The sequence below is a fragment of the Chrysemys picta genome, chromosome 7 (genome assembly GCF_011386835.1).
Source record: "Chrysemys picta bellii isolate R12L10 chromosome 7, ASM1138683v2, whole genome shotgun sequence".
NCBI classification, from domain to species: domain Eukaryota; kingdom Metazoa; phylum Chordata; order Testudines; family Emydidae; genus Chrysemys; species Chrysemys picta.
The window spans coordinates 79623113-79644314 of NC_088797.1; the positions used below are offsets into that span (position 1 = coordinate 79623113).

At 39.3% G+C, this 21202-nt stretch overlaps 1 protein-coding gene across 35 annotated transcripts in view; it reads right to left on the reverse strand.

Annotated features, from left to right (window-relative positions):
* ANK3 (ankyrin 3) overlaps nt 1–21202 on the reverse strand; it is a 548316-nt gene that overhangs the window by 13662 nt on the left and 513452 nt on the right. For 23 of the 35 annotated variants that reach the window (XM_065553406.1, XM_065553396.1, XM_065553399.1 and 20 more), the window contains 5 exons: nt 20647–20721; nt 19529–19660; nt 17757–17900; nt 14594–14684; nt 10808–11183 (listed from right to left, as the gene is read on the reverse strand). In XM_065553406.1, the coding sequence (XP_065409478.1) occupies nt 10808–11183; nt 14594–14684; nt 17757–17900; nt 19529–19660; nt 20647–20721 (818 nt within the window). Of the gene's footprint in view, nt 1–6353; nt 6453–10807; nt 11184–14593; nt 15267–17756; nt 17901–19528; nt 19661–20646; nt 20722–21202 lie in introns of all 35 variants that reach the window. The other 12 variants (XM_065553419.1, XM_008163226.4, XM_065553418.1 and 9 more) reach the window with 2 other exon arrangements.

The window sequence follows — 21202 nt, forward strand, 5'->3', positions numbered from 1 at the left end:
TGCAAAGCCAGCCAGCCATAGGAGCTCCAGGGAGCAGCATTTTGCTTTCTTTTTAAATCTTCCAACAGCCCTACTGATTTTCTGAACTTTTATTTACAGATTGTGTGTGTTCTCAGGGATCTCCAACTAAACGGGGTTATACAGTCAATGCTGCAGTAATGTGCCTAAGGTTACACTTGGTTCTGGAGAGCTCTGATTTTCTTTTATGTTTGCTTTTAAAAGCAGAAGGAAATAGATGAAGTAAAAAGATCCTTCACATATTAAATTTTTGCAAAAGGCTGGGGCAGATGACTGCATAGCAGCAGCAGCAGCAGCTCTAAGATGCCCTGAGTCCTTTTCTCCCACTAACCAAACCCATCATCAACACCTAATCCGACCAGTCTCAAGATTAAGAACATAAGAACAGCCATACTGGGTCAGACCAAAGGTCCATCTAGCCCAGTATCCTGTCTACCGACAATGGCCAATGCCAGGTGCCCCAGAGGGAATGTACAGAACAGGTAATCATCAAGTGATCCATCCCGTTGCCCATTCCCAGCTTCTGGCAAACAGAGGCTAGGGACACCATCCCTGTCCATCCTGGCTAATAGCCATTGATGGACCTGTCCTCTATGAACATATCTAGTTCTTTTTTGAAGATTCACATTCTTGCAGTTCTTAAGCAGCAACTGTATCTTGTGGTCTCAAGTTTATGTGGCTGTATCGCAAGAAACAAATACCTCATTAAGGTCATTTTCATTGGTGGGTTCTGCCTACTTGGGAAGGCTTCTTTAATCAGATTCTGCAAGTCTGTCAGCTATGCTGACTCTTACAACGGCTCACAGATGTACTGCTAAAGCTATAGGAAAGCGACCTAGTAAACTTAAGTGCAGAGCTAAAAAGAAGAAATGCCTCTGTTGGGGCAGCAGAAAGTGGTTTGAGATTGAGAACTTGGTGATGCAGAAAAAGCTCTATCTACATACAATGTGATTATAATGATAATAAGCAGTTTGTCCTAAGGGTTATGATTTTACTTTTCTGTTCTGACTTGTTAAAATAAACCAGTAACTTCAATAGTTTCCAAAACACTGACACTGTCACATCATGGATGAGGTTGTGGTGGGGGAAATTTAGAGCACACAGTTACTGTCTTATTCATATTGGGTGAAAGTCACCCCAGTAGAGAGGGCCCTCTCATGGCTGAATGCACAATGTAAGCCCTTGATGCACGGGTTGATGTGGAGCACAGGGCCATGTGCACTGGGTGAAATTCACCCGTAAATCTTGCCACCTTTAGTTTGGTTTTATTTTCACTTTCCATAAATAAGTCTCCCTTGAGTAATAAGATTACAAGAGTTGCTGGTTTGTAATAAACCGCTGCTCAGATCCTTCTGCCCTGCTGCATTATTGAAGACAAAGACAAACACCCCTTAGAACCAACTACCTGTTTTCTCACTTCACTATCAAAAAGAATGGAAGGAAAAGAGCCCTGGTTTCTGAATATTTTTGGAAGAAAACATAGAACATCCACAACAGTGTCAAGAAGTAAAGGGAATAAAACTTGCAAAATGATGTGAAATTTGAATATCTTGTACAGAAATTAGGATTTTTTTCATTACAAAATGGTTGTGAAGTGAAAGGCAAATCTTTCACACGACTTTCTGCAAGAAACTAATTCAATAATTTTGTTTCTTTAGAATTGTTAAAAAGCATAAAAATGAGTCACCAATTATTGTAATTATTGAATTCATTGGAGTTTGGATCTGCCTTTAAATTTTATACATTACATTATATTATATTATAAATGTTATATATTTGTATATTTTACGGCCAAAGCTCCTATTTTCTTCTTGTGTGTTAATTGCCCGTACTCCTGCACCTCTTTTGTGAGTCCTAGTCACCAAATGATAAACAGGGAAAGGGAAAGGGAGAGGAAAAAAATTCTCTACCATTTTGAGATTAGCTCATGATCTGGTAATATGGGGAGATGTGTCTTACATATTTTGTCTAAATGTATGGTCCAATCCTGTAAAGTACTACATACCAATGGGAGTTGAGTTTGAGAATACTCAGCACTTCACGAGATTGTGCCCTTCAATCGTACTATCCTTGGGATAGGGAAATGACTTTCTCCATGTTTTGAACACAGCACAGCACAATAACTGTACATAGCAAATAATAAATCATAGCAATAACAACAACATATAAAGGAACAAAACAGAAATAAAGAAATGAGAAAGTCAATAAAGTAATTTAGTCCTAACATTACCTGTGGAATCATCCAGTGAATTCTTTTTCCACAAGACTGAATTTATCCTTAGTCCAGAGGTGATCAAATTTCACCCCATGGGACACATAGGAACCTCTATTGCTTTTTATGTAGCAATGAGACAGTAATCAATATAAACTACAATAAAAAAATGTCACATGTGCAACCCTCTGCACAGCAGCTATTCCGTCGTGGAGCAGCCAAGCCTGTAATCACCTGCTTTCATTTACTATTATTGATATGGATAAATAGGACTGAATCAAGATATGGACCCAACACTAAGAGCCAAATCCTGAAATCCTTACCCAGCTCTGACTCAGGAAAAACGCCTAATGACTTCAATGGAGTGAAAAGTGAACAAGCATGTCAAGGGTGTCCCTATTTGAAAATAATGCACTGCTTGCTCCAAACCATAATATATAGGATCAGCAGTACAATGGGCCAGGCAAGTAGTCTGAGGCAGCATGATTTAATTGGAAAAGAGAACATTGGCCTCTCTGGGGCAGTTCAATTCTAGAGCTTGAATTTTTGGTACTTAAAAAAAAATATTGCCCCAGTCTCCTATTTCTACCTATGGCCTCTAAAACAACTAACCAGTGAGAAGTATTGACCAGAACACAAAGGAAAGGAAGGAGGGAGGGAGGGAGGAATTCTTTCCTGTACTATAGCCTTTCAAGCTACTGCAGCAGTGTAAAAGAGCCGTTAAGAGCTCAGAATCTTGCCAGGGGAGAATCTTTGTGCAATGCAGCTTACACTGACCTATGATGCCCTCACAACAACAGACCAGTGTGAAAACAGAAACAACATTCTTATTCATCTCTGGCTGCATCGAATACTTCAGATTACAATTACTGCTGTATTGTAGAGAGGTACTAAACAGTTTAGAGATTTTGAAAGATGGCAACAGGCTTCTCCCATAAAGATGACAGAAAGATTTTACTCCCATTGGGCTATATCCAGCCACCCCCCCTGCAAGCCTCCATTGGATTTTAAAGAAGGAAGCATGATTCCCCTTTTCCATAAACGTACAAATATTAATCTAAAAAGGCAGATTTGAAGTGCCATGAATAGCTGGAATTTATGCTACTAAAGGTGAGGCTGCAACTGGAGTACTGTGTCAAGTTTTGGGCCCCACACTACAAGAAGGACCTGGAAAAATTGGAAAGAGTCCAGCGGAGGGCAACAAAAATGATTAGGGGGCTGGAGCACATAGGGTGACCAGACGTCCCGATTTTATCGGGACAGTCCCGCGTCCCGACCTTACATTGGTCGGGACGCACTTTGTCCCGATATTGGGGGGGACCGCGGCAAGCCGGCACTGCTCAATTCTTCTTCCGGGCCTTGGGCAGTGCAGCTGAGTTCCTGCCAGCCGGCAGGCGCCTGCAGAGTGCTGCAGCCCCACTCCCTAGGCACGCACAGAGGCAGGGGCGGGGCTTGTAGGCACCAGCAGTGAGCCCCCCCCCGCCCCTGCCCCCTTCAACCTGACCCATGCGCGAGCTACGCGGACAGGAGCCAGAGGGATGCTCCCTCCTCCCCCCGCTGCCAGCCCTGCGAACATGGCTGCAGCACGGCCGCGCTTCTCCCTCCTGCTCCTCGCCCTAGTTGCCCTGCTCCTGCCCGCACAGTGGCCTCTCTGCTTGGCCGCCAAGCACCTGGACCGGTGCTTCGCCGAGTGCAAGCGCTGCACCGACCCAGAGTGCAGCAGTAAGTGGGTGCGAGGTATTGGGGTCCCCGGACGGGACCTGCCTGCTGGATCCTGAGGCTAGCACTGCGGGGCGGGGGGGGAGGACTGTGCCAGGCAGGCTCTGGGAGGGAGGATGGGGGGGGGTCCGATGCCGCTCTGGGTAGCCCGTGCGGGATGGGGTGATGATGCTGCAGGGACGGGAGACCCATGGGAAGGCCGGGGTGGAGGCAGTGCTCTCAGGCCGGCCCTCGGGCAGGGCCATGGGGCCGCACTTGTGGGAATCGCGATCCGGCCGTGAACCAGACGCTTCTCCATCCCTTTAAAGGGCCAGTAGCCCAGCGTCCCGTCGGGCGGGTTCTCCCACACGTGCCGGTCCAGCCCCAGTGCGGGGCGTGAGGGGAGGCGTGTGTTTGGCCATCGGCTCCCCAGCCCCACCTGCAGCGTTGGTACGTTCCGAGCGGAGCGGGAGGGGACGAGTGGCAGTTGACCGAGAGCGGGCTGAGGGAGGGGGCTGGGGGACGTGGCCTGAGCGCACCCTCTGGCGCGGGGGGGAGGGGCTTGTTGTTTTTTTTGCCCCCCCGTCCCGATTTTTCACTTCTGTCATCTGGTCACCCTAGGAGCACATGATTTATGAGGAGAGGCTGAGGGAACTGGGATTATTTAGTCTGCAGAAGAGAAGAATGAGGGGGGATTTGATAGCTGCTTTCGACTACCTGAAAGGGGGTTTCATAGAGGATGGATCTAGACTGTTCTCAGTGGTACCAGATGACAGAACAAGGAGAAATGGTCTCAAGTTGCAGTGAGGGAGGTTTAGGTTGGATATTAGGAAAAACTTTTTCACTAGGAGGGTGGTGAAGCACTGGAATGGGTTACCTAGGGAGGTGGTGGAATCTCCTTCCTTAGAGGTTTTTAAGGTCAGGCTTGACAAAGCCCTGGCTGAGATGATTTAGTTGGGGATTGATCCTGCTTTGAACAGGGGGTTGGACTAGATGACCTCCTGAGGTCCCTTTCAACCCTGATATTCTATGATTCTATGAACTATTATATCTCAGGTAAATTCCATCACTATAGCATAAGTGCTATATAAGCATGACAGCAGCTCTGTCTTTCTGGCCTCATCACTGTTTTTCAATAAAAACTTATAAGAAAATCCTATAAATGAGTATTAAAATTCATGTTTTAGATACAGAATTTTTTGGCTATGTCTACATTACAAGCTAGGGGTGTGATTCCCCTACTCGCATACAAATACGGGTGCTAGCTCTCATCAAGCTAGCACAAGTATAAATAGCAGTGTAGTCGTGGTAACACGGGTAGCAGCAGCGGAAGCATGGCTTAGCCGTGCCGAATACATATCTGTATTTGTATGCCAGCATGGGAATCACAGCCCCAGTTGATAGTGTTGACATAACCTTTGACTATGTAAATGTTCTAGGGCAGTGGTTTTCAACCTTTTTTCATTTGCAGACCCCTACAGAATTTGAAATGGAGGTACACAACCCCATTTGAAATCTTAGACATAGTTTGCAGACCTCCAGGGGTCCGCGGACTATAGGTTGAAAACCACTGTTCTATAGTAACGATAACCTTTTGCGGACCCCTTACACAGTCTACGGACACCCAGTAGTCCATGGACCACAGTTTGAACACCACTATTCTAGGGCAAGTAAGAGCAAACTATTTGAGTGTATAAGAAAATATACACAACAAATGTATTTATTTACATGACACCACATTATTAATTATTATTATATCTGAGAATACATTCCATCAACATGTTATTGTAAAAAACATCAAACAAGGATTAATCCAAAACCCACTCAAGACTCTCACTGACTTCAATATGTTTTGGATCAGGCCCAAATATCATTATGGGAAAGATATTCTAAAGCACCTAAGGAATTTAAGAACACAAGTCCCATGGAACATCAATATGTCTTATGTTTCTAAATCCTACCCTTAGGAATTACGGAATGTGTTTTACTTGTGATTTAGGCAATTGAAAGAAAGATAAACCAAAATATTTTATATCACACATGCCTTGTGTACATACATTCTGTTCCTTACCAGACATGCTCGGAAAGTGGTTATCAACCCTGTAGAGTTTCATTATATCAACCTATGTCCATATACCATTATATCTCACTATATATAGTGACTGTGTTAACGATGCCATGCAGAACACAATGGCAGTATGAGAGACAAAAATGCAATGCTGTGTGGTTGTTTTCCACCAGAAGACAACCATAAGGCTAGAGATTAGGCAAAGAAAGACTATCTAATATTTTAGTTGTAAATACATACCAGAAATGGAAAGCACATTACAAGAGGGAATCTGATATGACCAACACTGAACATTAGCACAGCAGTCAAGACCAAATCCATGCCAGTGGTACCTCTAGAACTAAAATCACAGAATACCTTCAGAATCACACGCCGGCGATAAACTCTTGTAGTGATTCTCTGTTCCTCATCTGAGCTCGACTCACTCTGAATCTCAATGTCACTGTCACTAAATTCCTGATAAAGGCAGTTTTAGTATATTTTAACAGCACATTTAAAAGACAAAACATTCTGAGCGGGAACACCCAGGAGAAAGAAAAGGTTATCATAGATGTTAATTCATCCTGTATCTACCATCTATGCGGTGTCTGTAATCTTGCCCATTAGTTTATTGTGGGGTCTTTTTTGCTCTTTGCTGTGCTGTAGTTTGATAAATATTCCATTTATGAAGTATCTTAAATGCTTTTAAAGCTTTTTTTTTTAAATACGGGGCAAATAATGAAATCCCAAAATGCATTTGAACAAATGAATCTCAAGTATCTTACTTTTACAAAATATAGATGTGAGAAAAAACAAACAAGCCACAAGTTACAACTTTTTGCAAAATTATGCTCAAGAATTAGCAGTTTGAACAAAACCAATGCTAGAAATCTTGGCCCGTAATATTCTGTTAGAGATTGTTCCATTTCCTGCCCGAGGAAAAAAAGCAGTTCATGGTTTCTGAACTATGAGCATGACCAATGCCCACTGGTATCTTTCCATTGACTTCCATGAGCACTGGGTAAGACCCTAAATAGGAAATGGAATCTTAGAAATGGGAGCGGGTGAGGAGAAAGGGATGAAACTGTACTGGATCCATGAGTGTAACAAGTCAGTTACCTCCTGAATGATTAAACAGTAAACACCAGTCAAGATCCAGGGAGATAATAAATAGGTATTTTTCATTTGTAGAATTTTATTGAGTAAATGGCTTTCCCACTCAAAATTTATCTGATTTCAAATTGTATCAAATAATTCCAGGGCTAATTACAGTCTGTATTTATTTTAAAAAACTAATAAAGTAATTTAGAAAGATTAAATTGTGACATTGTCTTGGTACAGTAAGATGAGTATTCAGACCCCAATGCCCACTTGTGATCACAAAATCTGAGCATGTGCATGTGTCTGTTCTTTGCATACACTGGGATGCATACACTGCCTGTTCTCTGCATACACTAAAGTGTGCACTTCCACAAACCATGACCAATTTTTTAGTGTGCATACAGGTGGCTGTGGCAGTAAAATGAGTGCACATGCTACAGGCACAATGCAGTGGTAGAGACCAGTCTGAAAACTTGGCCAGGTATCAGCCACATTTTTTATGAATCTAGAAATATGGTAATTATCTCTACAATTATTCACTATGACTCTAAAGTTGAGAGAGAAAAGGAACAACATTACCTATTAAAATTCTGCTAACTAAATATATTAAACCTCTTCCTTTTTGTCTATCCAGCCCAGCATGTAAAACTAAAGAGTATTTCTCAGAAATGATCTATAAAGCAAAGAAAGCAAGCATGAGAGAGAGAGAGGGGGGAGGGGGGAACAGAAAAGGAATATTCAGAGGAAAGGAATGCAGATAGGTAAACATCTCAAGACAATACAAACCTATCTGTAATGTGCTAACCACACTACTTCTGCTATCCAAATTAATAAATCAAATTAGTTTAATATAATTAGGATAATAAAAAGTGATAGGAAACAAAAATGGATTCCCAATAATCACAAAGATGTTGGAGAAAGAGTGCCATTAATTAAGGGGTTAAAGTATCTTCTTTTAGTTACGATGGAATTTTGCCACCATTGCATTTGTAGCGGCCATGACACTATTACAGCACTCCAACAGGAATAATGTTTAATAGTTCTGCGCCTTTTATTTAAGATAAAATTCATGTGAACCTGATGCTTGTGAAAGGTGCAGCCAGAGCATCTATTCTTTGAACATAGTACAGCTGGGGCAGTGGCAGAAGAGATTCCCTAACCATGCCAGTATGTCTCAAAACCATTTTTTAGTAGGTTCTCTGAAGAATCTTTGCCAGCTATAAAGGTGACAGTTAATGAAACGGTAGTGATGGTGTCTATAATGTGGAACCTGTTCATTAGGAACTAGGCCACCAACTCATTTCACACAAGCAAGCAAACAGCTACCCAACAGTAATGGTTTGATTTACATCCATAATACTCTGGGCCAAAATTTGAAACGGTGGCCTAATGATGAAAGCCCATATCCCATTGCCAACTCCCGAGCTCCTTCTTAATGTCCCTTTCCATCCTCAATGCCAAATGACTTGTTTTGTGCAGTAATTGAAATTGTGCAGTAATTTTTTCCTGAAGTCCATCTATTTTCCCACTCAGACTATGATTTCTTTTTTTCTTTATAGATCACTTCTGAAGAATACCTCACAGATATATTATAGTGGAAATTCTCCTTGTCTTTTCAAGTGAGTATATGTGATAGCTCATTTAACTACTGATTACAAATCATTCAGATCAAAGAGATTAGAAAAACCAAAAGAACCCATGTCTTCACTGATGTACCATAACAGTAGAGTCACTAGTCAATTCTAGCAAACTGTCTGGTAGTCTTACAAGGTTTGAGAGAGACTCAGAAATCATATAGCTCTGCAGTATCCAGCTTATTCAAAGGTTGTGTCATTAAGGTGACTTACTTGTTATTTGGGGGAAGAGGGGGGGAGAGAGAGAGAGAGAACGAACTATCACCCTCTCCTGGATGCTACAAGAGAAGTGCTGAAAGCAGTCTTGAAACTATGCACACATTTATTTTCCACATTCCAGCATAGAATCTTCAAAAGTGAAAAGAGCCAGAGAATAAAAAGTGGCCAACTGCCTGTTTTCTGACACTTGGGTAACTACCTGGTGGAAACACAAGTAGAATGAAGGGCTTTTACAATATTTTTGTTTAAAAAATTTTAAAAGTAAGGAGAATCATTTGGGTCTAGTGCACTAAGCATGAATCTGGGAGTCAAGACTCCTGAATTCTGGTGCCTGTAATGCAACTGATTCAATTTGTGGCCTTGGTTAAGTCACTTATGCTGCCTGCCTCAGTATTCCCATTTTTAAAAATGAGGACAACAATACATTCATAAGTTCTGATGTGAAGTCCATTGAAGTAAGTAGGAATCAACGCATTGATTCAACTAGCTTTGGATCAGGTCTTTACTTTACAGGGGTGTTGAGAGAATTAATTAGTTAATACCTGTAAAGAACTTTACAGCTTAGATGTGTCACAAACTAATAAATAAGAATGAAATACAATAGTACAGTACATAATTGCTAAGAATGATTATGTTACCGGGTATAAAGGGACGCGGGGTGAAACAATTAGGGAGCACTTTAAAATGAACTTAAATTTAAACTAATTTACTGTATCATGTTATGAAAAAATTTAGTACATACTACAAATGAAAAAGTTACATTGCAAACAAATTCCAAGATATATTTACATGGATCACTTAATATTTATAATTCCTTAATTTATTGCCCTCAGTAAAATAGAGTCCCTGTATAGAGGACAAAGGGAGATGGAAGGAACTCCAACCCATCTGCCCTGAGATTTTTCTTAGCTATTTTATAGATCATTAGCTCCCTGGTGGCCTTATTGTTTATCCAATGGTAACCTTCCAGCTGTCGGGCTTCATAAAACAGAATTGTCGTGCTGTAAACAATTATTTGAACAAACTTAATTAGGCTGCAGGAAGGAAATCAGCTGTTGAGAGTTGCACTAAAATTCCATCTTGAGCAGACAACTGGCTGGAAGGATGCTGTGGGTGGAACACACACATGCCCAGTAAGTATTTAGGGACATGCAAAGTAGGCAATGTAAACTGAAGGGGAGGCAGTAGACCACACCGATCACTAGATGGAAGAGCATGTCCTCTGCTAGAGAAGTGCTTTGTACACTGGTAATTCTCTGTAGACCTGTGAAAGACCACACAGCTTGGCCTTGTGCATTTTCAGTGTGGATGAGTGTGTCAGGGGAACAAAGCACAAATATTAGGTTAAATTTCACCAGCTAGATAAGGTATTTTCATGAAAATGAATGTAGTGAAAAAACAAAACAGGCGGGGAAGATTCTCTGCCCCGCTCTGCTTGTTTTGATGGCACAAAGAACGGAAACCATCTGCATCTCTCCTGTAGGAATAAAACCACGAAGCTAGTTCCTGGCACCACCCTTGACACAGCTACCAGCATAGCAGGCATGTCAGGGATGGGAAGGAGACATGCTCCATGGTGACTGTTGCTAGCTGATACAGCTCAGAGCAGCCAAGAAGGCAAGGCTGGGTACCATACAGAGAATTACGGAGAATTGTTTCCTTGATGCCCCTCAACACTATTTCACCCTTGCCACTTATATGTCAAAACTCGGTGGTTGAACCAATAATTTCCATTATTGTAATTTATTAAATTAATCATACGAAATTGGTGTTAAAAGGGAGAAAAATGAGTTAACAAAATAAATGTCACTGTAAGTTTACAAAACTTTGTCGATTAATACGTATTCAACTAGAAGATTAATAATTGCAGGACCGTACCTTTTGTTCAGACGTTGCTGCTCCCGCCTCTTCCTGGATGTTTGCTCTTGGCTTGCTATCTTCAGGAGTTTTCCAGCTCATCTTCTTCATGCTGACAGGCACAGAGGTTTTAGGCTCTTCTACTGTTGGCTTGCTGGTCTCTTCTAAAGATTTCTGATATGATGTTAATAATGTTTGCTCTTCAGTATGGACAGAACTTCGTGTTTTTGGTTTCAGAGTTTCCTTGTCACTCTGTTTTCCCGCTTTGTTTACGGACTCTTGAACATAAGATTTAGTCTTTACTTCTGTTGTAGTTTCTGTGCGGCTTCCATTGGCTTCAACTTTCCCAGTTTCTCCTTTCAGATATGAGGTAATAGAATCCCTACATTGGTCCGGGCTACAAAAGATAAACAACAGACAATCACACAATGATTTCAGAAATGCTAAACAATTAGCTTGCTGTCAAGATGCCTGTATTCTCAGTTTGTACTTTTTAAAAACAAAGAAGCAAAGATTTAAATGTAATATTTGAACATCAAGCTATTTAATATTCCTGTATTAGGTACAGTAATTTCTGCCTGGGTGGTCTCACTTGCAAAGGCATTGAGAATTTATAGTTCCTACTGAACACTGAAAATCAGGTCACATGTTTTTATTCTAAGCCCTTTCCAGTTAGGGGGAAAAAAGAAAAAAAAAGAGGAACAAACCAGGTCCACCAACGTGGCCTTATGAACATATGAGATATATACTCACCTGAAACTACTGGTTGATTGCTACTTACTACCCTGAAGTTTCTGACTGCATTTGGTCGTATACCTCAATTTATCACTGATGCTCACATAATTAGCTCTTTTCTGAGAAAACTACAAAGTTGGTAAATAAACCGTATCGAATTGCTAATGAAACAGAATAAACATCCTGCTAACAAGACATAATTACACATTTAAGTATTCTGTCTATAATTCATTTAATCAGGTACAATATCTCCTGAATTAGGTATATTTCTCAATTAACCCAATTTATCTCTGGATAAATCATACCAATATTAGATCATTCACATTGCAGTATTGAATTTCTCATCACTTAAATCCTACAGCCACTGAAGTCAATGGCAAAACTCCCAATGAGTTCAACGAGAGAGGATCTAGCCCTTAATAAGTATCTCAAAATGTTTTAAGCCAGATCCCGAGGTGGTATAAACTGGTGTTGCTCCACTGAAGGCAATGGAGCTCTGCTGATTTATACCAGCTGTGGATTTTACCCCTTAAATTGATTTCACTCATGAAAGGTGCAAATCAAGAACCAAGAATCCAGCCTAAATATTAAGTTGAGGGGCTTGGTAGATACAATGGGCAACAGCTACAGTAGTGCCTTCCACCCCTTCACCACATATGAAAGGCATGGGACTACAAAGTCTTTCAAGAAATAGACTATGAATGCCCTTGATCCTGCAAAGCAATTGACCATTGGAAAGCAGACAATCTCCTCTGCCCACTTTTAAAAAGGTGTGGTAGGCTGATGTGACAGAAATTATTTCATATAAACATTTTATTTATAAAATTAATTACAATCCTGAAGAATTTGGGATATGGCAAAAATTAACCTCTTACTTGTGGAAAAACAAAGATATGCAAGCAAAGGGAACAGAGATTTAGGGAGTGGTGTGGGAATGGAAGTGGAGCAGTACAGGACTCTGCTTTTATAAAGTGTTTATTTATTGTTTGTCCATAGTTCATATTCTTCTGCATAAATCTGTTTAATTGATTTTAAATAAAAAGACATTTACTTTTAAAAAATGGAAAAGAAATATCATCAACAACACTGGAAACACCTAGCTCTGAAACAGAAACATTAACTACCAATCCTGATACATTATTTCAAAGCTACTTATTACTGTTGTTATTAATTATTAATTATTATTATTATATTTCTTTATTCATATTCTGGTAGTATCCACAATGTGCTAGGCACTGTCCCCATCCCAAAGAGCTTACTATCTAAGATTTCTTGTGAAGAAAAATTGTTTAAAAGGGATGCAGCATAGCCATGTTCCTACAAATTATGACAATGCAGCAAAGAAAATGACAAACAGGAAGTGAAGACTGGTTGAAGGGAGACTCCAGAAAGTGCACTTGTTGCATGATAGCTAGTGAGCTTTACACTTTTGTTCAGAAAATGAACTATAGATGATCATCTAAGTACTAGAGTAGTTCATGCACATGGTCGAATGAATACATTTTACTGGGATTGTACTCTGAAGTATATTATTGCAGGCTTGATTATTATTTGTGCTTGACTCTTTCTGTATGGGAGTGGAAATGCCATGAATGTGGTGTTTCCTTCTACGGTATTTCTGCATAAATGGCAGGGGGGTTGCCCTCCCATTCCTCAAAATCTGCCTGGCTTTGGAGATCTGAAGCAGGCAGGAGACATCCACATAGAGGCTCCTTTCCTTTGCACAGCTACCCAGGGATACTAACACTGTTGGCCTAGTTCCACATTATGGAGAGGAAAGCAGCACAATTTACTTCTGGCTTAACTGGGTTGTAGAAGAGAACCCATGAGAGCAGGGCACAGACACCAATTCATTTGTGGATGTAGAAGGGAACACTGAGTAGGGGGCATTAATAAATAAACAATAAGCTAACCATACTTAGAGTATGTCTACACTGGAGCTGGAGGTGTAATTTCCAGTGTGGGTAAACACACCTGTGTTAGCTCTGATCAAGGCAGTGTGCTAAAATAGCAGTGGAGTGGGCTAATCAGCCGAGTATGATCCTGTCTGAAACATAGGTACATACTAGGGCGGTTAACCAATCCTGCTACTTGTGTTACCATGCCAAACGGACATTTTTAGCACACTGGCTTGATCAGTGCTAGTACAAGTATGTCTACCCAAACTGGAAATTACACCTCCAGCTCCAACATAGACATAATCTCTGTTAATTACTTTTTTTCAGTGTTGTGGTGACATAGGCCTGGTCCACACTAACTCCCCACTTCGAACTAAGGTACGCAAATTCAGCTATGTTAATAACGTAGCTGAATTCGAAGTACCTTAGTTCGAACTTACCGCGGGTCCAGACACGGCAGGCAGGCTCCCCCGTCGATGCCGCGTACTCCTCTCGCCGAGCTGGAGTACCAGCGTCAACGGCGAGCACTTCTGGGATCGATCCCAGAAGACCTACCCACAGACATAGCATTTAAAAGACAGTCTATTCTTAAACAGCATAGTTTAGTGAATATTGATTTTTAACTTTTTATTTTCACTGTCTTTTAAACAACTAGTGAAGTTCTTGCTTGCTGTGAGGATGCCTAAGCATGTTGTATGCATCATTTAAGACCGTTATAATATTTTACAAATTATTTAAATGTTGGCTTTAGATATTTAGTTGTCAAAAATGTTTTTTTTAAGTTATCCTAATTCTAAAGCTGTCAGTGGGAGAGAAGCATAGTTGCAAGATATGTATTAAGGGCCTAATCAGTTGACCTAAATTACTTTTGGAGTGTTTCCACTGGCTTCAATGGGCTTTGGATCAGACCTTTACAGAAAACGTAATCTACATCTAACAGAAGATAAAGCATAGTTATCTGACCCATATGATGATAGGTATTTAAAAATATATATATTTTCTTGGACCTTACTGATAGTGTTCCAGATTTGTGTAACAAATGCAAATACATTAAAACCATGCTATGAACTTGAATAACTTCAGAAGGCTTTTTTTAGAAATCTAACATCTGGAGGTGAAAATAACATTGAAAATGATTTGTTTGAAGACAAACATCTATATTCCAGATCCTTACCTATCATCTAGCCGATCTAGTAGTTCACCACTTATTCTGCGCCCAGGCGTTGGTGGTTCAACATGGATACTTGATGCCTCACTCTGCCAACCTGTAATTGAAGACATTTCCTGTTCTGCTTGCTGAACATCTTTAAGAATAGACCACACTTTTTCTTCCGTCATCTCCTCAGACTCAACTCCTTCTTCAAGATGAATGTCCTCAAACAGAGATTTAAGCTTTTCTTCTGTCATCTCCTCATCAGTACCAGACTTTTCTCTCTCATGCTGTTCAGTTTGACTAGTCTCTTCACTCTGTATTTGTTTTGAGTACTTAGCATCTTTTGATATCCCACCATAACTACCAAGATACCGAGGATAATCATTCAGGTCCACTTCCTCCAAATGGCTTTGGCCTACAGACATATCTTTAGGTGTTCTTTCTTTAGGTACTGGGAAATCAGGTTTGCTGTCTTCCAGTGAAGTATCTTCTTCAATCACCACTGGAGGTCCTCCTGCTGTACCGTCTATATTTCCCTGTGAAGTCACTAATGCATCACTCAGTCTACTAGGAGTTCTAAGGGGTGACTCTATACTAGAGATATCACTAAAGAAATCATCTTGATGGAAAGGGGTGGTTGGCACGAAGCGCAACCCAGTGGGAGTTTCCAGTTCCACTTGAATGGTGGGATAACCTAAGGAAGACAGTACATTTGGACTGACTGGAATGAAGTATGGAGCAATACATAAGTAAACATGTAAAATGATTGATGAATTACAGAAAATATGAAAATATGAAAATGAGATGTTGTAGCCATTTAAGTGTGAATGTAAATTTGATAGATTTATTGGTTTACCCAAATGGATGCAACACAAATTAGAGTAGCTAAAATGGCTAGTTTCTAAAATGGTGGCAGCTACTGCTTTTGACTTCTTCAGAAATCAACACTCTGTAAAGGTTCTAAGGAATGGTTTTGAAGCCACTTTAAGATTTTTATAGCTACAGCACACTGACTCATGAGCAAGCAAATGGAATAAATATGTATAGAGTTGGTGGTCCTTTATATCTAACATTGTATTTTGTGGCCAAATTATGTAACACTCTCTCTCTTTGTTTTGGTTCGTGCAAACTTGATGAACATAATCTAAAGGAAGAATCTGATCATAATGCTGGACAGCCAGGTTGTGTTGTGTGGCGTGTATGTGTGTGGGGTGGGTGGGCGGGGGTATTTTTGTTGTTGCAAATATCTATGTCTAAAATAGGTCCACATTTTTAATATCCTAGTTTTAAAAATTACACAATACTTACAATACTATGCACTAGTATACTCCAATTTAATCATTGTGCCACAAAAATATAATTGTTAAGGAACAAAGAGTAGAAATGAATCTCAGTGTGGCTAGGAAAGAAGAGTAGATTTTAAAATACAGCAGAATAAAATCTAAAAATAAAAAGGTGTCAGCAAAAGGATTACAGAACACAAACACCACAGGGGAAGAATCTATATAAAAATTTCTGGTACAGTAAAGTTATATAGATGAGAGGACTGTAGTGAGTAAGGAGATCTTGGTGATCTTGGAGACTGAGGAGATCTTGGTGACATGGGTACAATCAGAAACACTGATCAAATAAAGAGAGAAAAGAAAAGATAAGTAATGAAAACATGGGAAAAATCATTCTCAAGGATTAGACTGAATACACACAAATGAATGACAATGAAATATAAAATTTACGCTCCAGTAAACACATATTAGGCTGAATATCCTAGGAAAGGAAGACATGTTTGGGGGTTAAGTTGACATTGTGGTGCCTGTTGAAGGAGGTGTATCAACAGGATTTTTTCTGAATCAGCTGAGAGAAAGGTAAAGAGTGGTCTGGTCTTGGTGAGGAAAGGAAATTTGAGGAAGGTGAGGAGAAGAGAAGAGGAGAGACAGAAAGTAACTGTGGAGAAGCACATTTTCACTGCTGCTACGATTAAAAGGTGCAAGCAACATTTCAAGAGGAACTTTCTTAAAATGTCAACAGAAAATTATTTCTGCAATGCAATGATTCAATGACCAATGCTGCTGCTTAATAATAGAGCACATTAAACTTATATAGTCTAATAATCAGAAAATCCCAATATAATGCAGGAAAAAGATTAAGACATCAATACATATTTGAAGAAAATATATACAAAAGAGGCTGTTTTGTACATAAGACTTGAATTGTATATAAGATTTTAAGATTGGCAGGGTTTTAAATCAGAGCTGAGGTGACCAGTGCCACCAGTGTATTTTAAAGATAATTTCAAAAAAGAAATAGCAGTAATTAGTGGCTCCACAGGACCAATATAAAATATACGTTTGCTTATTGCCATTCTGTTGTATAATTAGAACACCATTTGTCCTGCAATTCTTGACTTACAATATCTGGCTCAAAATTAACCCAAATTACTCTGTAATTATCTTGTATAGTTGTAAACTATTACAAGTTTCCACTTATGTAAAATTGATATTTTCTCATTCAAAAATTAAACACTCGGGTTTATATTGCCATTTTATATTTGGAAAATTATGGTTTAGTTTCTGAAAGGTTTCAAGTATAAATTATGAATAAATTCATTTTTCTCAAAGCCGCACATTAGTAAATTGCAAATTCTTTTAGTGTACATGCCATTACTAAACACTCATTTCTTTTTAGGAGAAGATTTCCTAATGCCTAGTGTTTGGAGATGAGACTGAAGGATATCTTTTTTCCTGGTAGTGTAGGGGACAGTATACCACCATCTACATTACAAATATTTTTTAATGCATGACCAACTGTCTAAGTGTATGATTTTTCATTTGACAATTGAAATTGAAAAACTCAAGTGCCTGATCAATCTGCACTGAAATTAGTGGGAACAACTTTATTCATGTGTATATTTTCAGGATTGGACCCTTAGCTTTTGAGACACAAGCTGACATAAAAGTTGAAAATACTATACAAATGTGTATTAGAGTTTTGCATTTCATATTGCATTTATGAAAGTGATTCTAAATACCATAATTGTGATTTTGAAGAGAGAAAAAAAACTTTAAAATGAAAAGAAATTAATTAGTCCTTCATAATTTACTGTATTTTGAGAAAAGGTCTGTTTATAATATTTTTCTGTATTATTGGACATATTATTGAAATAAATATGTGCACAGAATTCAATTACCATCAACGGGATCATGAAAAACGTTATTTTCATCTGCAAAACTTCTGGTGCCTGAAATGTTTCCATAATCAAATATTGGTCCTTCCAACAGGGTCACAATATCTATTCGGTTAATTTTTGTCAATACAGAGGTTAAGGCATCAGCTGGAAAATATAATAAGTAACATGTCAGAAAAAAATGCAGTCATCTTTGAGCTATGTAATTGTTTCTCTCAGTCTCTATCATACTGGATTAATTAGAAGATGCTGAGACATATGTTTCACCTCAGTGCTTTTGTTTGGTTCTGGAAAGTTATATTTTCTAGCTTGTCTAAAAATCATTCTGTGGTATACTTATATGAGGCATATAATGTCTAGTATGATTCTCCTTCACAAGGTAATTACATTGTTTTTGATGCCATCATTAGAAGCAACATGACTGAGACCAGAGGGTTCCTAAAGAATATATTTCCTTGCTACTAGAACAAAATATCCTTCCACTAAGGATGTCATTGTAGACTTTGGAACAACAGGTGACTGAACATAGGGCTAATGATCAATAAATGTGATGTGCGGTTTTGTCGTAGCCATGTCAGTCCCAGGGCATTAGAGAGACAAGTTGGGTGAGGTAATCATATCTTTTATTTAGACCAACTTCTGTTGGTGAGAGAGAGAAACTTTTGGAAGAACTCTGGGTAGCTCAAAAGCTTCTCTCTCTCACCAACAGAAGTTGGTCCAATAAAAGATATTACCTCACCCACCCTGTCTCTCTAATAAATGTGATGGTATTTAGATGTGGAGAAATCTTGTTGCGCAGATGGTATTTCTGCAAATGACCCTAAGGGTGGATCCCTTTCACATTCACCCTTACATTTCAGACTTTTATTTTTGTTAAATTATAAGGCATGTCCCCTAAAGATCTAGGGACAGAAAGGGTCCTCCCCCATCCCATGGCAGAAAAGGATCTGAACAAAGTGAAATCAGTGCAGCTCAGCTGAAACAGGGATAGGACTGGTGGGGAAGTCCATACAGTTCATCTGCAGCTTTTGCAGGGAGCTAGGGGGTGGCTGGTGGAATCACAACTCTCCAGACTCACTGGCCAAACCCAAACATCATGGGGGAGGGGGAGGGCTCAGCGTGTATAATGGCTGCAATAATGGCAACAGGATGGTTCAGCATCCACTCTGCAACCTCTTATAGGGGATTCTGTCCCACTTACACATGCGGCCCACCCCAGGGTACAGGCTGAGTACTTATAAACTGTACACATTCTTCAGTGGTTTTACTGACAAAACTAGTGAAAAAGGACACTTGAAAACTCGAAGAAAAATTATCCTCATTCCTTTTCATATACCTGGAGAATAATAGGCATTCAGAAGATGGATCAGGCCAGTGACACATGTTGGAGCTGATCGGGACAGCTAGGAAGGAGATTTAACTGAGCTAAAGCAGGATTGTATGGGTTGGAAGATGGTAGAAGACACTACTGTCCCACTATGAAGGCCAAGAACTGAAGGTTTAGCATCTCTCTTCCAGTATGCAACAATTCAAATGAAGTAACTACATGAATAGATACGGTAATTACCAATTGAATACATATTATAATTTCTTGAACTCTGGTAAAAATAGCTAGAGCTGGAATTGTTATTTCATGAGTGCTACTTAGAAAAGCTTTATTATGTTTTCATATTCATGTCCAAATAATCAAGATGATGGGAGCTACACTATTTAGAATATGGCAACATATGAAGTTGTGTATAATTTATAATCAACAACAATTGCTCTGAACTTACTTGTAGCATTTTTCCCATCTCTGGTAACCCATTTTTTTAATAACATGAAACTTTGAGCAATCAGAGAATTGGGGTTTTCTACACGGATTTGATTAATTTCATCCACAGAAAAATTCAGTTCTCTTGCCAGTTCTATAAAGCAAGAAAAAATATACCATTATCATCATGTCAGTCTTATCTTGTCAATTCTGTAAAAGTAACAGCTTTATTAGGTCACACAGATGAATTAATGTAAAAAAATATCTGACACATAGTTTATAATTAATTTATGAGATAATTACAACCAGGGTATTAAAACTTCCCAGAAAGACATCATGCCATATCTTGTAATCATGTCCCTGGTAGGTATTATCATACCTACGTCAAGTACACACACTGCTGTAAGGTAAAAATTGTGATCAAAATCTCTGCAGAGGTTACCTTATTGCTGTTGATTTTTAAAATCTTGTATGCTGTAATACTTGATATCAAGATTACTACATATCTCTCTTCATCTACACTATAATCACTGATATATGGTGACACAGTACAATGAGCTGAGTTTATGAGAGGAGTTGATTTGCATTGCTGTACAGTATAGAACTGCAGGACTACTACAATTACTGTTATGGGCCTGATTCTCAGAGGTGGTGAACACCTGTAACTGTTGCTGAAGCCATTGGGAGCTTGTGGTGCTCAATGCTTCGGAAAATCAGGACAATTGGACAATGGGAAAAGCCATACTACCCCAGATGAGTGTCCAGCCAGCAAGTTCCCAACCCTCTCAACCCATTTGTGCCAACTATTCCCAGAACAGGACTTAAGGAGAATACAATTCGTTCACCATTTTCAATAAAAGTGTTTGTTTATTTACTGATCAATGGCAAGACAATTCTGCCATTAGCATTTCCTGGGAAGTTTCTTCTTTTAACTGAAAATCTATTGAAATGTTTATGGACTCCACTTTTGGGAGATGGAGAACACCGCCGACAATGTGCACAGAACCCTCAATTCTGAGTGACTTCTATGGGAACTGAATATGGTCAAGTCCATAAAGAACTTGTCGTACCTTACTATAAAAGATGATCTGCAAAAATAATTGCTAAGTTCAATTTCAGTTTGACAGCATAAAAACGTACCTGTCCAGCTAAGTCCCAGATGATCAGCTACAATTGCCATCCTTATGTCTGTTCGTTCACATGGACTCTGTGGACCTGTGGTTTACAATTTCTTGATTAAAAGATTTTGTAAAGAAACCTGCTCTACTGAACAATAGTTTTTAATATTTTAATTTTACCAAGTTGCTGGTGTTCAGATTGTATACTAAAATGATTGTGTCTTAATAACGTACAAAATAATTTCTTTGTCACAGCTTTTCTATTTTCACCTGTCTAAAGCCAAATGTCAAACTACATGATGTTGTAGTATAATGAGACCAAACATGCTGACATTCTAGCTATTGGACTATACACAAATTGTTCTATTATTGGTGAAAAACACCAGGGTGGGATTAACATCTATTTTTTCTACTTTGACAGAATGAAATTTGCTGTCACAAAATAAATCTTTAAAAGACCTGAGTTACATCAATGTCTTTGGCATGCTTCACTAGCTGTCTACAATATAGAATTTGTTTAAAGGAAGAAAGAAGAGTATAAGACAGCACATACAGATGACAATGACAGAATGAGAACT